The 15,312-nt window shown below is 42.0% G+C and overlaps 1 protein-coding gene across 1 annotated transcript in view; it reads right to left on the minus strand.

The window, feature by feature from the left end:
• Positions 1-13,822, minus strand: part of DPYSL3 (dihydropyrimidinase like 3) — a 115,570-nt gene extending 101,748 nt beyond the window's left edge. Inside the window, exon 1 of the mRNA XM_025387150.1 lies at positions 13,043-13,822. Coding sequence (XP_025242935.1) covers positions 13,043-13,423 — 381 coding nt within the window. The 5' untranslated portion in view covers positions 13,424-13,822. The remainder of the gene's footprint in view (positions 1-13,042) is intronic.
• Positions 13,823-15,312: the final 1,490 nt, after the last annotated feature.

Genomic DNA, 15,312 nt, shown 5'->3' on the forward strand with positions numbered 1-15,312 from the left:
TTTTTTTTTTGAGACGGAGTCTTGCTCTGTCACCCAGGCTGGAGTGCTGTGGCCGGATCTCAGCTCACTGCAAGCTCCGCCTCCCGGGTTCCCGCCATTCTCCTGCCTCAGCCTCCGGAGTAGCTGGGACTACAGGCGCCCGCCACCTCGCCCGGCTAGTTTTTTTGTATTTTTTTAGTAGAGACGGGGTTTCACCGTGTTCACCAGGATGGTCTCGATCTCCTGACCTCGTGATCCGCCCGTCTCGGCCTCCCAAAGTGCTGGGATTACAGGCTTGAGCCACCGCGCCCGGCCTGCACTCCTCTTTCTTAGAGAATTTACGTGAAAGGCTCCCCTGATTTTGCACACCCCAGAGTCCTGCCCCTAAAGTTTCAAGTAGAAAGCATCTATCCCATGCTCAGTATCCCTGCAGCACAAAAATGATCACATGCAGCCTTTTACAGGAATTTTCCATTGATAATGAAATGAATGTGCACAAAGATTATCTAGAAGAAGGTTTACCACCTTCTTGCTTATAACAACAAAAGAAGAGAAAGTACATATAAAACCACAACTGAAAATACAAACATATATGTCCTATTAAAGGAAATTTGTAATTAAATATATGACACATCAAAATAGAGTAACAGAGAGCCATTGTTAGTTATGCTTTAGAACATCTCTGATGCTCTGTGAAGATGCCAGGATGATTGAAATCTACGAAGTAGTTTAAGGTTTCAGGTTTAGCATGTTAAGAAGCTTAGAAGTCATCATTCCATCCTAACAACTAAAACGCTAAACAAACAAAAAAATCAACAGTTCTTCTTAGACCTGGCAGAGAAGTGAGGTCACAGAACAAACCATTTCCCCCAAAACTGGGTAGACAGACAGACAGATACAGAGAATTACATATACCTACACAGAGACCCATAAGCAGAAACTTCCACAGGAAATAGCCTGGGATAGGAAAACTTGAACTGCAATTGGTTAATTGCTGGATGCTAGATACGGATAACTCAGAGAGTTAAAAAATTCAGATGCAGTCATGGCGGCAGCAGGGCGGTGTGGCGGAAGCATGTGAATTTTACCTTCAAGAACTCTGCCAGGACCTCATAGTCAATACTGGAGAAAAATTCTCTCCTGCTTCTGTCAGGGAGAGGAGAGAGGAACCACTTTGAAATACATTAAAGCATGCTGTTCATAGGAACAAGATATGCTCTCCGGAGAAACTACTTTATCAGAGCCTAAGCTGCTAGAGTTTTGTCAGAGCCTAACCTACTTGGAGAACAAAATAATACCCAACTCTGGTGAGCTCAGCCTTCAGCAGGTGAAGGAAAATATGCAACTCCAGCACCCTCCCCCTGTCCTTTCTCATATAAGGTGCCAGCGCAATACCGAGAAGCACTTGAAATGTTCACAGTCCAGGGGCACAGGCACACCAAAAAACTTAGAACTAATCATAGGACTGTAAAACCCTTTCTCTTCCCCTACATCTTGCCACTACATTACTAATGGCCTGTTTACTAGAGTTCCTTTTACTCAGTACATGGACCCACCTCTCAACAAAAAATTGAAGGGTATACTAAAAGGCAGAAAACCCAGGGTAAAGAGACTAAAACAAGCATCAAAACAAGAGTCAGCTATGGCAGCAAGGTTGGAATGATCAAAAGAAGGCATTTAGATACACTATGATTAAGATGCTAAGGGCTTTAGTAGAAAAAGTAGACAACATGGAAGAACAGATAAATAAGGTAAGAAGACAGAAATTCTAATGCTAAAGATTAAAAAAAAAAAAAAACACTGCAACATTAATGAAGAATGCTTTTGGTAGGCTCATTTAGTAGATTAGACAGAGCTGAGAAAAGAATGTCCAAGTTTGAGGATATGACAATAAAAACTTCCAAAACTGAAATACAGGGAGAAAAAAAAGACTAAAAAACGACCAAAACAGAATATCCAAGAACTGTGGGACAATTACCAAAGGGGTAAAATGAATAATGAAAATACCAAAAGGAAAAGACAGAGAGAAAGGAACAAAAGCAATATTTGAAGCAATAATGACTAACAATTTTCCCCAAATTAACGTCAGGCACTAAACCACAGATCCAGGAAACTCAGAGAATAGCAAGCAAGATAAATGTTAAAAACAAAAACAAAAACAAAAACCTTACACCTAGACATATACTCAAATTTCAGAAAATCAAACATTTTTTAAAACTCTAAAAGAAGCCACAGGGGAGAAATACCTTCCCTATAGCAAAGCAAACATGAAAATTTCATCCAACTTGTCCTCAGAAACCAGAAAAGAGTGGATACAAATATTTTAAATATTGAGAGAAATAAAAAACATCAACCTAGAATTTTGTGAGATCATCCTTCAAAAGTGAAGAAGATATAAAGACAAACAGAAATTGAGGGAATTTGTTCCCAGTAGAGTGGCCTTGCAAGAATCATCAAAAGAAGTTCTTCAGAGAGAAGGAAAATGATATAGGTCAGAAACTTGAATCTACATAAAGCAAAGAAGACCACCAGAGAATAAATAAGTAAAGGGAATATAAAAACTTTGTTTTTCCTATTCTTAATGTATCTAACAGATAACAGTTTATTCAAAATAATAATAGCAATAATGTATTCTACTATATATGCTTATGTACCTATATCTGCTTCTGTATAGTTGAAATAAAAGAAAGTGATGATACAAGAGATGGGAGAAAATAATTAGGAATATTTTATCATTATAAAGTACTTCCACTACTCATAAAATAATACAGCAGTATTTGAAAGTAGACTTGGATTATTTGTAAATATATGTTGCAAGCTGTAGGTTAACCATTTAAAAAGTTGAAAAAAAGAAGTATAATTGATATGCTAAGAAAGAAGAGAAAATGGAATCATATAAAATTCTCAGTTAAAACCACAAAAAAATTATAGAAGACAAAAATAGGAACGAAGAACAAAGACAACAAATAGAATACATTAACAAATATGGTAGATATCCATCTATAATCCATCTATAACAATAATCACCTTGCATATCAATGATCCAAATATACCAGTTAAAAGACAGAGATTGGCCGGGCGCGGTGGCTCAAGCCTGTAATCCCAGCACTTTGGGAGGCCGAGACGGGTGGATCATGAGGTCAGGAGATCGAGACCATCCTGGCTAACACGGTGAAACCCCGTCTCTACCAAAAAATACAAAAAAAACTAGCCGGGTGAGGTGGCGGGCGCCTGTAGTCCCAGCTACTCGGGAGGCTGAGGCAGGAGAATGGCGTGGACCCGGGAGGCGGAGCTTGCAGTGAGCTGAGATCCGGCCACTGCACTCTAGCCTGGGAGACAGAGCGAGACTCCGTCTCAAAAAAAAAAAAAAGAGATTGTCAGAATGGATCAAGAAACAAGGCTCAACTTTATGTTAACTACAAAAACCCCACTTCAAATATAAAGACACAGAGAGATTAAAAGAAAAGGGATAGAGAAAGAAATACCATGCTAACACTAATCAAAAGAAAGTGCAAATAACTGTATTAATTTCATCCAGAATAGACCTCAGAGCAAGCAAAGTTATCAGAAATAAAGAGGGACATTACATAATGGTAAAGGGGTAATCAATTCTCCGAGAAGGCATAAAAACCCTCAAAAGTATGTGTCAAACAACAGAGGATCAAAATACATGAGGCAAAAACCTAAAAGAACTTCAAGGGGAAAGAGATGAATCCATTATGATAGTTGGAAACTTTAATGCTTTTCTATCAGAAATGGACAGATCATGGGCAGGACATGGTGGCTCATGTATGTAATTCCAGCAATTTGGGAGGTGGAGGCAGGAGAATCACTTGAGTTTGAGAGTTTGAGACCAGCCTGGGAAACATAGGGAGACAGCATCTCTACAAAAAATTTAAAAATTAGCTAGATGTGGTGTGCACACCTGTGGTCCCAGCTACTCAGGAGGCTGTGTTGGGAGGGATGATCACCTGGGCCTAGGAAGTCACAGCTGCAAGCCATGATCATGCTACCGTACTCCAGCCTGGGTGACAGAGCAAGACCCTGTCAAGATGAAAGAAAGAAAGAGAGAGAGAGAGAGAGAAAGAAAGAAAGAGAGAAAGACAGAGAGAGAGAGAGAGAAAGAAAGAAAGAAAGAAAGAGAAAGACAGAGAAAGAGAGAAGGAGACAGGGAGAGAGGGAGAGAAAGAGAGAAAGAAAAAAAAAGAAAGAAAGAAAGGAGGGAGGGAGGGAAAAAGAAAGGAAGGAAAATGGACAGATCCAGCAGGCAGAAAATTAGTAAGATTAATGAAGACATAGTTGGGCTAAACAATACTATCAATGAAGTGGATAAAATGGACATCTATAGACTACTTCATCCAACAAAAGTAGATCACACATTTTTCCGAGGCACAGATAAACTGTTCAACAAGAGAAGTGACATTCCGGGCTATAAAACACATCTTAACATATTTAAAAGAATAAAATCATGCAAGCTGCTCTTGGATCACAATGGAATTAAACTAGAAATAAATTACAGAGAGAATGCTGGAAAATCCCCAAATACGTGGTTATTAAACAACATAATTGGCCGGGTGCAGTGGCTCATGCCTGTAATCCCAACACTATGGGAGGTCGAGGCAGGTGGATCACTTGAGCTCAGGAGTTCAAGACCAGCCTGGCCAACATGGTGAAATCCCATCTCTAGTAAAAATACAAAAATTAGCCGAGCTTGGTGGCAGGCGCCTGTAATCCCAGCTACTCGGGAGGCTGAGAAAGGAGAATTGCTTGAACCCAGGAGGCGGAGGTTGCAGTGAGCCAAGATGGCCCCACTGCACTCCAGCCTGGGTGACAAGAGTGAAACTCCATAGTTTCTTAGAAAACTAAATGTACTCTCACCATGTGATCTAGCAACAGTGCTCCTTGGTATTTACCTAAATGAATTGAAGACTTATGTTCACACAAAACGTATGTGCACATGAATGTTTATAGCAGCTTTATTCATAACCAACAAAACCTGGAAGCAACCACGATATCCTTCAGCAGGTCAGTGAATAAATAAACTGCTGTGCATCCAAATACTCAGCAAGAAAAAGAAATGAGCTATCAAGCCATGTAAGGATGTGGGGAAAATGTATGTGCATATTACTAAGCGAAAGAAGCCAACCTGTATGATTCCCACTATACAACACTCTGGAAAAGACAAAACTATGGAGGCAGTAAAAAGATCAGTGGTTGCCAGGAGTTGAGGGCAGAAGAGAATGATGAATAGAGACAGCACAGAGGATTTTTAGGGCAGTAAAACTAATTCCTATCAGATATTACAATGGTAGATGCCTGTCATTGTATGTTTGTCCAAGCCCATAAAATGTGCAACACCTAATGTAAACTATGGATTTGTGGTGATAATGACGTGTCTCTCTCTTTTTTTTTTTTTCCCCCAGCAGAGTCTTGCTCTGTTGCCCAGGCTAGAGTATAGTGTTGAGATCTGGACTCACTGCAACCTCTGCCTCCCAGGTTCAAGCGATTCTCTCACCTCCTGAGTAACTGGAATTACAGGAACCCGCCATCACACTTAGCTAATATTTGTATTTTTAGTAGAGACGAGGTTTTGCCATGTTGGACAGCCTGGTCTCGAACTCCTGACCTCAGGTGACCTACCCGCCTTAGTTTCCCAAAGAGCTGGGATTCAGGCGTGAGCCACCGCATCTGGCCAATGATATGTTGATGTAGGTTCATCAGTTGTAAAAATCTACCACTCCTGTGGGGAATGTTGCCAGTGAAGGAGCTTGTGTGTTTATGGAGACAGGGGTATATGGGAAGTACTCTCTTAACTTCACTGTGAATCCAAAACTGCTCTAAAAATCCAAACTTACTTGTTTTTTTAAAAAGGTGATATCTGTCTGCTCAGGCTGCTATAACAAAATACCATAAACTGTGTGGCTTATAAATAATAAATGTATTTCTTACAATTCTGGACACTGGGAAGCCCAATATAAGGCAGATTCAGTGTCTGGTGGATGCCCGCTTTCACCCGGTGCAAGGAGCAAAGCAGCTCTCTAGGGCCACTTTCATAAGGGCACCAACCCCATTCATGAGGGCTCCTTGCTCATGACCAAATCAGTATCATCACCTTGGGGCTTAGGATTTCAACCTACGAATTTGGGGGTACACAAACCTTCAGACCATACTAAATGATAAAAAAAATTAAACACAGAAATAATGCATGTCCTCACTTTTGGAAAAAAAAATGCATGTCACAGATACACACACACACACACACACACACACACATATACATATACACACACAGATGGGAAGAAAATACACTCCTAGGTTAATGGCAGTTTTCTCCAGAAGATCATGAGAAAATGATGTTTATGTTTTCTTACTGCTGATCTCTTTGGTATATCTTCATTTTTCCAACATTTGTTTTTCATTGTGCACCTACATAGCTGGGGCTTAATAATGCTTTTTGCAAAGATAAGTAAAGACAAAAATCAGCAGGTAAAGGGAGACATGGGGACTCCCTTGCTAGCCACAAGCTATCGGCCCACCTCCACATGCATATTTGTAAAGAAAGCTGAGCACTAACCAGCACTTGGTCTCTAGCCTCATCACAAGCCTTCAACAGTTTTGTCTCCCAAAAATTGTTCAATAAAAGGGCATCTATCACTGAAGAACTCCTGACAATGGACTCATTAATGACTAAGTTGTTAGAACCACTGACTATTATCTATGAGGCAGAGATCATAGACTTCCAAGCACTCACCCAATTGGTTGGACAAGACAAGCCACTGGGATAAAGGAAAACAACCATAATTTATATTTGGGTTTTTTGTATCTCTTCTTTTTTAGTTTAGATTTTTTATTTACATTTTATGATGATCATAAGATGTTTTCTTTTTAAAGACAGGGTCTCACTGTCGCCTCTTCCAGTCACGGCTGGCTGCAGTCTCGACTTTTCAGGCTCAAGCAAACCTCTTACCTCAGCCTCCTGGGTAGCTGGGACCACAGTCATGCACCACCATGCCTAGTTAATTTTTAAATTATTTTTAGAGACCGAGTGTCGCTATGTTGCCCAGTCTGGTCTCAAACTCCTGGGCTGAAGCAATCCTTCTGCCTTGGCTCCCAAAGTGCTGGGATTACAGGCATGAGCCACAATGCCCAACCAGTCAAAAGATATTAGTGTGATATTTCCATATGTAATTTATGTATATGTACATATGTGTATACATATATACACACACACACAAGGAATATGGAGCACGCTCAAAAAATTTTTGTTTAAAGATGCACAATTAAGAAAGTTTACAAGAAGACCATTACTATAGGGACCATTTGGTCTAGCCCCTTTGTTTTAGAAAGAAGGAAACTATAGCTCGAAAGGAAGGGAGATAACTTGCCCAAGTTGTACAGCAGGTTAAACGTTAGGTCTGGAAACTGAGACTGCTAATACTTTATCCACTTTGACTTTCTGTTTATTTGTTTTTGCCTAATATGTTCTTTGATGGAGTAGAACTGTTTTTTGAATGCAGTATTATTCTTTGTCACAAACATATTTTAATGTTACATTCTCCTAGAAGCTTAATTTTAAAAGTGCTTACACACCTAAACGAACCTTCTGCCTCCATTTGCAGTCACAGATTGCATCCTCCTCAGACAGATTTCCTCTTCCTTGTAAGCTTTACTCCCTGTCTCGTCGAAACATTACTTGTCGGGATAACGCCCAGTGGAAATAAATCACCAGGAGAATCAGCTGTAAGAGTCACTGACTGAAGTCATCAGAGAGGGTGTTCTGGCTGTCTTAAACATTACTTACAAGAGCTGTCAGCAAAACCCTGTCTCCAGGGACCATTACTTTGAGGGAACTCTGCCAATCGCAGCATTACTGAGAAGGCATATTTTTTATGTTCCTCAAATGCCTACTGTCAAACTAAACCAAAGTTCTGCAAGGTCACAAACACTTCCAAGTTTGGGGAAGGAAACCTACTCCCACGTTCAAGTGTGGTCTGAAGGCCAGGTAAGCGGGAGGCCTTTTTTCCTAGCTTTGGTACAAACTTTCGTTTGTCAGAGAAGCCTTATAAAATTCATTTACATGCCAGAGTTTGGATTCTGATAGCTAGCAAGGCCTTTATATAAGCCTAGAATTCTATTTCCAGCTGTCTCCCATTGTGCAGGGTAAGGAGGAGAACATCAATTTCTCTGAGTCATTTTGAAAAGTTTTAGCCCAGGAAAAACAAGACAAATGACAAATGGTAAAAAGGTAACAGCCACATCTCATTTGTTTCTAGATTGTTCCCTCTGCACCCAGAGCTCCTGCCAACTTCATGAAGGAAACATCTTGCACAAAAGAGGCCCACATGGGAAGCAGGAAACTAGAAATGACCCAAGACTCCTGATAGAAAGTTATCAATAAAAACCCCTGTAATCATGATGTCATTACTTTGTTTTTGCTGGATGACAAAGTCCTTATGATATAATTTGCTCTTGGCAGACCATATCATAATTGTCTTCCTCTTAGTAACTTTTTTACTGCTAGGAAAATTCTGTGTGCATGGAAAAGCATCTTGAGAAATGATAAAAAATACACACTTTTCACTTAGAATTGCTTTTCTATACACTTAGTATCAAAAATTATAAACGAAAAGTTGTGTAAGCCAACCACAGAGGATTTTAGTAACACGAATGCTGAGGATTTTAGTAACACAAATGCCTATTATGAGAAAACTCTAAATACACAATTTAAGGTGTTTATAGATAAGTTTAGAACCACTATATTAGCATCTAGTGCTACCTCAAACCTGGAATTTTGCGCTCAGAGACTTTTTTTTTCCTTTTTTTTGAGACAGAGTCTCACTGTGTCGCCCAGGCTAGAGTCCAGTCGCATGATGTTGGGTGACTGCAACCTCCGCCTCCTGGTTCAAGCGATTCTCCTGCCTCAGCCTCCTGAGTAGCTGGGATTACAGGTGCTCACTATCACACCCAACTAATTCCTGTATTTTTAGTAGAGACGGGGGTTTCACCATGTTGGCTAGGCTGGTCTCAAACTCCTGACCTCAAGTGATCTGCCCACCTCGGTTTCTCAAAGTGCTGAGATTACAGGCATGAGTCACTGCTCCTGGCCTACATTTTTATATTTTTATTCTGCTAAACACTTTTGTTATTTAACCTCATTATAATTTGTTAAATAAACTCATTTTATTAAGATAGAAGTTAATAATTAGGTATGCTAGATACAAAGCATATTTTGATTTTACCGAGACATTAAAAATATCTTTTGATAGCTCTGCAATCAACTTGAAAGAATAAGGATTTTGCAGCAACTGTTCTCCAAGGTTGAACAACTGGTCTCAAAGTATCCTGTGTAATGGGCTGGTGGGAAAATTGAAGAAGGGTTCTAGAGGTGTGGCAGGAAAATCTGTCCTTGCTCTGAATAATATTGACATGTCAAGACCTGACACAATGGTCAGGCTGGTCATACTAAAATAAAGAAGCAGCCTCCCCACCTGGAAAGAACACAGACTCCGGAATCAGAAAAATCAGATTGTGAATTCTGGCTCCCCCACTTATTATTTATGTGATTTGGGACTAAACAATTAGTCTCTGTGTTTCAATTTCCTTATCTGTATCATCATTTTCTGTGAGGAAATGACCTTTTGAGCACTATTTAGGATAGGCACACATGAAGTGTTCAAAAGGTGGTACTTACTATCAATTCAGCAAATGGTACAAAGCTGGCAGTAGGAGTAATGTATTACAGAATTAAGGTTTAAGATTATTATGATATAATAGAAAAATAAGCTAAGATAGTGATAAATATTATAGAAGGAAGAAAAATAAAATTCTACAGTTAAGATTTTTTTGGGGGGTGGTTTGTTTTAAATTAAATTGTACCAGCATAGAAGGGGAACATCCTGGCCTAACAGCAGGTTACATGAAAAAAAGTTTCTGAAAGCTTGAATGACAGGGTGTTTGTCATGGAGACAATAGTAAGTCACAGATGCATATGTTCCATAAAAGTCCAAAAAATTAAGTAGCATAATGCACTTCACCATGACCATATCCCATCTGAAGCAACGTATTCAGTTCTGGGCACTGTATTTTGAGAAAAATATTTACAAAATATGTAATATAATATAACTTGAAAAGGAAATCAGAATGGCAAAATGCTCATACAAGAGAAAACTGAAGAAGCTAGGAATATAAGGGTAAGAAAGAAATTTAGGGAGAATGAGATAATTGCCCTCATACATATAACGGGCAGTAAAAATTGAAGAGTAATAGTAATAACTAATATGTACTGAATACTTATGTGCAAAGTAGTCACCATTATCCTTATTTTGTACAGGAGAAAACTGAAGTACCCAGAGGCTAAGTTACATGCTTACAGTCATATAACTAGTAAAGGTTGGGACAGGTTTCACTCCATTAGTTCATCTCCAGATCTGGGAGAGATATTAGAGCTATTTGCCAAAACTTTCTGGTCTTACAGAATCATGGCGAGATTGTATTCCACCAATTCCTCTGAAGTTGAGTATAGACATGGTTTTTGGCCAATGAAATGTGAGCATACATCATGTTCATTACTTCAGCAAGGAATTAAGTGTGTATACAATTTGCCACATACTATTCACAGACATGTAGAGATGGAGCCTCCCTCAAGTTAGGCACAATAATGAATGGAGCTTTCCTGTTGACTCACACTGGACAAATAGGAGCAAGAAATATGCTGTTATGTTTTTTATTAAGCTGCTGAGAGTTGGGGGTTGTTTGTTACTGTGGCATCACCCAGCCTTTTCTGACAGATACAAGAGTGCACATATCTAAAAATCATTAAAATGTCTCAGAATAAGGAAACATATTTACCCTTACATTTCCAGAGGTCAGAACTAAGAATAATTTGTAGAAACTACAGGTAGGCAGATTTGGGCTTAATTTTTTTTTAAGTGAAGTTGTCCAAAAAGTTGCTTCATGAGGTAGTGAGCTCCCTGACAATGGTTGTATTTAAGCAGAGGCCAGATGATCATTTTGCCAGCTATGTGGCAAAACAGATGGTTTAATTAAGGAAGTTTAGTGTATCAAACATTTATTGAGCACCTCCAATGTGCCAAGCATTGTAGCCACACAGATAAATCCAAATACACAATCTCTACCCTCAAGGGAATAAACAACAAGTTCAGAACTTGATAACCTCTGTGGTCTCTTCTAACAGTGTGATTCAACCAAATTAGAGATAATAACATGGCCTGGATGAAGCAGATGGCAAACCCAAACTTACAAATAACTATGTAGCACCAGAAATGCTGCCGATGCCTAGGTTGTATTATTATTTCTCAATTAGTAGCCAAAAGTATAGGGTTTGCAAAAGGGAGGAAAATGGGAGAATTGCTAGGTTTAAAGGAGGAATATTTTCCCTTTCTCTAGTTACCATTCTTAAATCTTGCAAACCCAGCATATTATCTGGCTTACATCAGGGGTGTTTCAGCAAAGGGAATAGCACTGACTCACAGCAATTGTTACCGACCTTTTCCATCACTACTCCCGCCCCTTCCAGTCAGGAAGGGAACATTTCAATACGGATCAACTCAGACATGAAGAAAGGAATAACCTTTCTATAGGGCTCTTCTTCAGTTTAGGTACCAACCAAAACATTTGCAAAATATCAGAAGTTTTCCCTAAGCAAAAATATCAGAAGTTTCCCCTAAGCAAAGGCTTAGGGGAAACACACACTAAAAGGATGATGTGAAAATCACAAACTAAATGAATGATTCCAGAGGAAACCGACATTGTTTTCCAAGTGGTATCCTCGAACAGCACTAACTTCAGCACTTATTTTCGCTGGTGGTCTTAGTAGTTAAAGGCTGGTTGGTTGGTTTGTCTAAACTTTCAAAAATCAAACAGTGGAGAGAGATGCTGTTCTTTCACTAGCTTATTGCATTTTAATGGAAAAACAACTAAAACCTAGATAAGCATTAACTGTAATTGCTCTGAGGCAGACATTTCCATTTCAGGTTATTATTCCTAACCATATTAGTGCAGAATAATACATGCGGATGGATTTTGCGGCCATTACCTAGACAAGGGTGAGGGCATCTGATTACTATTATTCCCCAGCTGAAAGCTTCAGTTTGAACTCTGAAGGCTCCAGCCCTGCCAGGCCCTGCAATTTCTGAACTACATCTCTGATTCTCTATGAAATAGACACATAAATCAGGGCAAGCTAGATTTCAATGCCATCCCTTCAGTCAGTTCAGTGTGACATAAGTTTCTCAAAAATACACATACAGAAGAAATTGGCTTTGGCACATTTAAGAGCAGCAGGGAATTTGCATCTCATGCTAGTTTAATGTGCACTCTTAATACTCTCGTCTATTTTCTAAAATATAATGCTATTCTTGCAGAGGCAGCTGGACCCCTTGATACCCGGTCTTGTGCCAAGCTGTGTACACAAATACACTCTTGACAAACACAGATGTGAAATGCCGTGCTAAGACAGAAGCGAGGCATAGAGAGAGATTCGCGTGTTTAGTCTAGAGGCTCCACACCCAAAAGTTTCAGGGACAGCTGATGTTTGAAGACTCAGAGGGGAGACCGCCCCTCCTGTACTTTCATCCGGGCACTATGGAGATGACCCCCATATTCCCAGCATCACTTTGCCCTCTGCCCTGGTGACCTGGGTTGAGATTTAATCTAGGGCCAGAGGGGGGCAAGACAATTGTGCTGTTGGCTACTCATACAGAGAGAAGAGCTGGAAATCACTAAGCCTTCCCGGGCTGACACACCCACCCAGAACGGATGGCCCAGCAGTGCGGCGAGGAGGCAGGGGTAAAGGACGCGGCTCCAGGCAGGGGAACCTGGGCATTCTTTCCGCGCTTGCACGAAGATGCTGCAAGTGGCGACACGCGCGAATCCAGGGTCTGGGCTAGGAAGTCGCGCAGAGCTCAGTGGAGGATGCCCCTTTCCTCCTCCTGGTCCCCCAACCCCGTGCAAAGTGAGCTGGAGAAAGTTGTGCCCGGGCCATGGCGGCCAGGGCTGGAGAAAGGAACGAAGGCAAGCAGGGAAGTGACGGGGGCCCCCTTACCTTGTCCTTGGGGCCGAGGTTCTGCAACACCTCTTTGCCGGTGGCGCTCCGAATCTCCACCCCGGAGGGCGCGGGGGACGCGGGCGCGGGCTCCCTGCTCTCTTCCCGGCCTTGGCCCCTGCGCGGGGTGTCCCCCTCGGTCCCGGGCCGGCTCCCTGAGCCTCGGTCGCTGCCCTGGCCGCTCCGAGGAGTCTTCGCGCCCCGCTGCCCCACGCTGAGGGCATCGAAATCCAGCGTCTTGCTCTCGAAGGCGCCCTCCACGTTGCAGAACATGCCGCCGTATTTCTGCCGCGGGACCTGGTCCGTGGTGCCCGGCCTGGCCAGGTACACGGGCAGATCGTCTTCGTGGGAGCTGTCCCAGCCTCTCCGGCCCGAGGCCATGGTTCAAGCGCGAAAACGGCCCGCGGGTTTTTCTTCCCCAGAGGCGGAAAGGGCAGCCGCCGGCAGCGTGCGCCGAGCCACAGTGACTGGGGCGGGAGGAGGCGCCTGAGCCTTCGCGCCAGAGGCGGCAGTGCTGCTCCGATTCCTGCCTGTCCCTAGCGAGCCAGAGAGCCACACAGCCAGCTAGCGCGCGGCGCAGGGGCCCGGAGTAGCGGCGCGCTTGGCTCGCTCGCTGGACCTCTCGCCCGGCCGCACCTCCTCACGCACCCCCAACCCTAACGTGGCCTCCCGGGCTGACGCAGCGTCGGTGCCCATCACAATCACAAACCAAACTTGGCGCGCGCGCACACGCACACACAGGCGCACACTGCCCGCTCGCGCAACAGCCTTGCTTCACACACTTTCCTGCAATTCAGACGTCTTAGAAATGTTCACACTCAAGCACTTGACTGCTTCACCCACACTAACTCCCTAGTTTGCCTCACAAACACAAAGCTTTCTGACGTCCCTCGTGCACAAAAACCCAGCTGACCCAGGTGGATTCATCTCAAAGCCAAGTCCTGATTTACAACTAACACATACAAACTCAAATTTACTACAGACTCGCAATCCTACCCAGAACCCCGGACTTGCCTCATCCTGATCTTTAGGATGACACTCACAATTACACCCAGTTCTAGAATCTGCCTTGCAAACCCACACTCTCACATAAAGTCCTGAATTGGCTTATACACACAACACAAACACACACACTGAAAGAGAAGTCCTCTTACTTCATTGAGAGTCACAAAAGCCCTTTGACTCACGTAAGCCCTTTCCTGGTTTCTATATAATATTCTAGAATTTGCTTTTTACCACCCCTAATTTGCCTCACACACAATTACATTTTAGATCACACACACACACACACACACACACACTCTTAGATTTTGCCTTGCAAAGCACTCTTCATTAATGCCCTGTCCCTCATACAACAAACCCCAGATTTTAATCTCACACACTAACACAAGTCCAGGTTTACCTCAGTCAGAACCGACACTTAGATTCACACCCAAGCCCAGATTTACTTCAAAATCACACAACCAAAGACTTCACTTTTCATGTTACCTCACATATATGCAGACTTTACTTACGTACGTCTATGCTTTCATAACCTCATTCTCTTCCCCACATCCACCCAGGTATACTCTGATGCAGACTTTGCCACATAAACAGAATCCACAAACTACATGCCTTACATCATGTCTGCACACACTACCTAAACCCAAAACCTGTGGTGCCAGATTTAACTGGGCTGCCTCTCAGAAAGTCACCTATTTGTTTATTTAGTCAACCAACATAAATCAGATACCCATTATGGCTTTCACAAGATACTGGAGCGACAGTGTCGAACAAGGGAGATGGGCCTGTCCTCACCAAGAATGTAGTCTCTTACCACCCATCTAGGTAGCACAGTCATTCACTGTTCTGCTCAACATACCGAACTTTGTTTATTTTGTGAACCAAACACTCCCCCTCCCAAGCACAGACACACACACGCTAATGGAGCTTAGGCAGAGATCTGGTCTGTTCAGTTCACCTTTGTATATCTTGTGCCCAGAACATCTACAGGCACTTGATACATTCTTTTTGAATAAATGGAGGATAACAATAACAACAGCAACACCAAGGAACATTTATGGACTTATTGCTATGTGCCAGTCATTATTATGATTGTTTCACATATATTAACGCATTTAATGCTCATAAGCATATGGCAGGCTTCTTTGTGCACATAGACATAGTCTTTGAAGGCATCTGCATAGAATTTGATGAATTGAACCTCTGAACTCTGATTTTGGAGTAGAACAAAGGCTGTGGAAACTGGAATGTCAGTCTTAGGTCTGTGA

This window comes from Theropithecus gelada, chromosome 6 (genome assembly GCF_003255815.1).
Source record: "Theropithecus gelada isolate Dixy chromosome 6, Tgel_1.0, whole genome shotgun sequence".
NCBI lineage: Eukaryota > Metazoa > Chordata > Mammalia > Primates > Cercopithecidae > Theropithecus > Theropithecus gelada.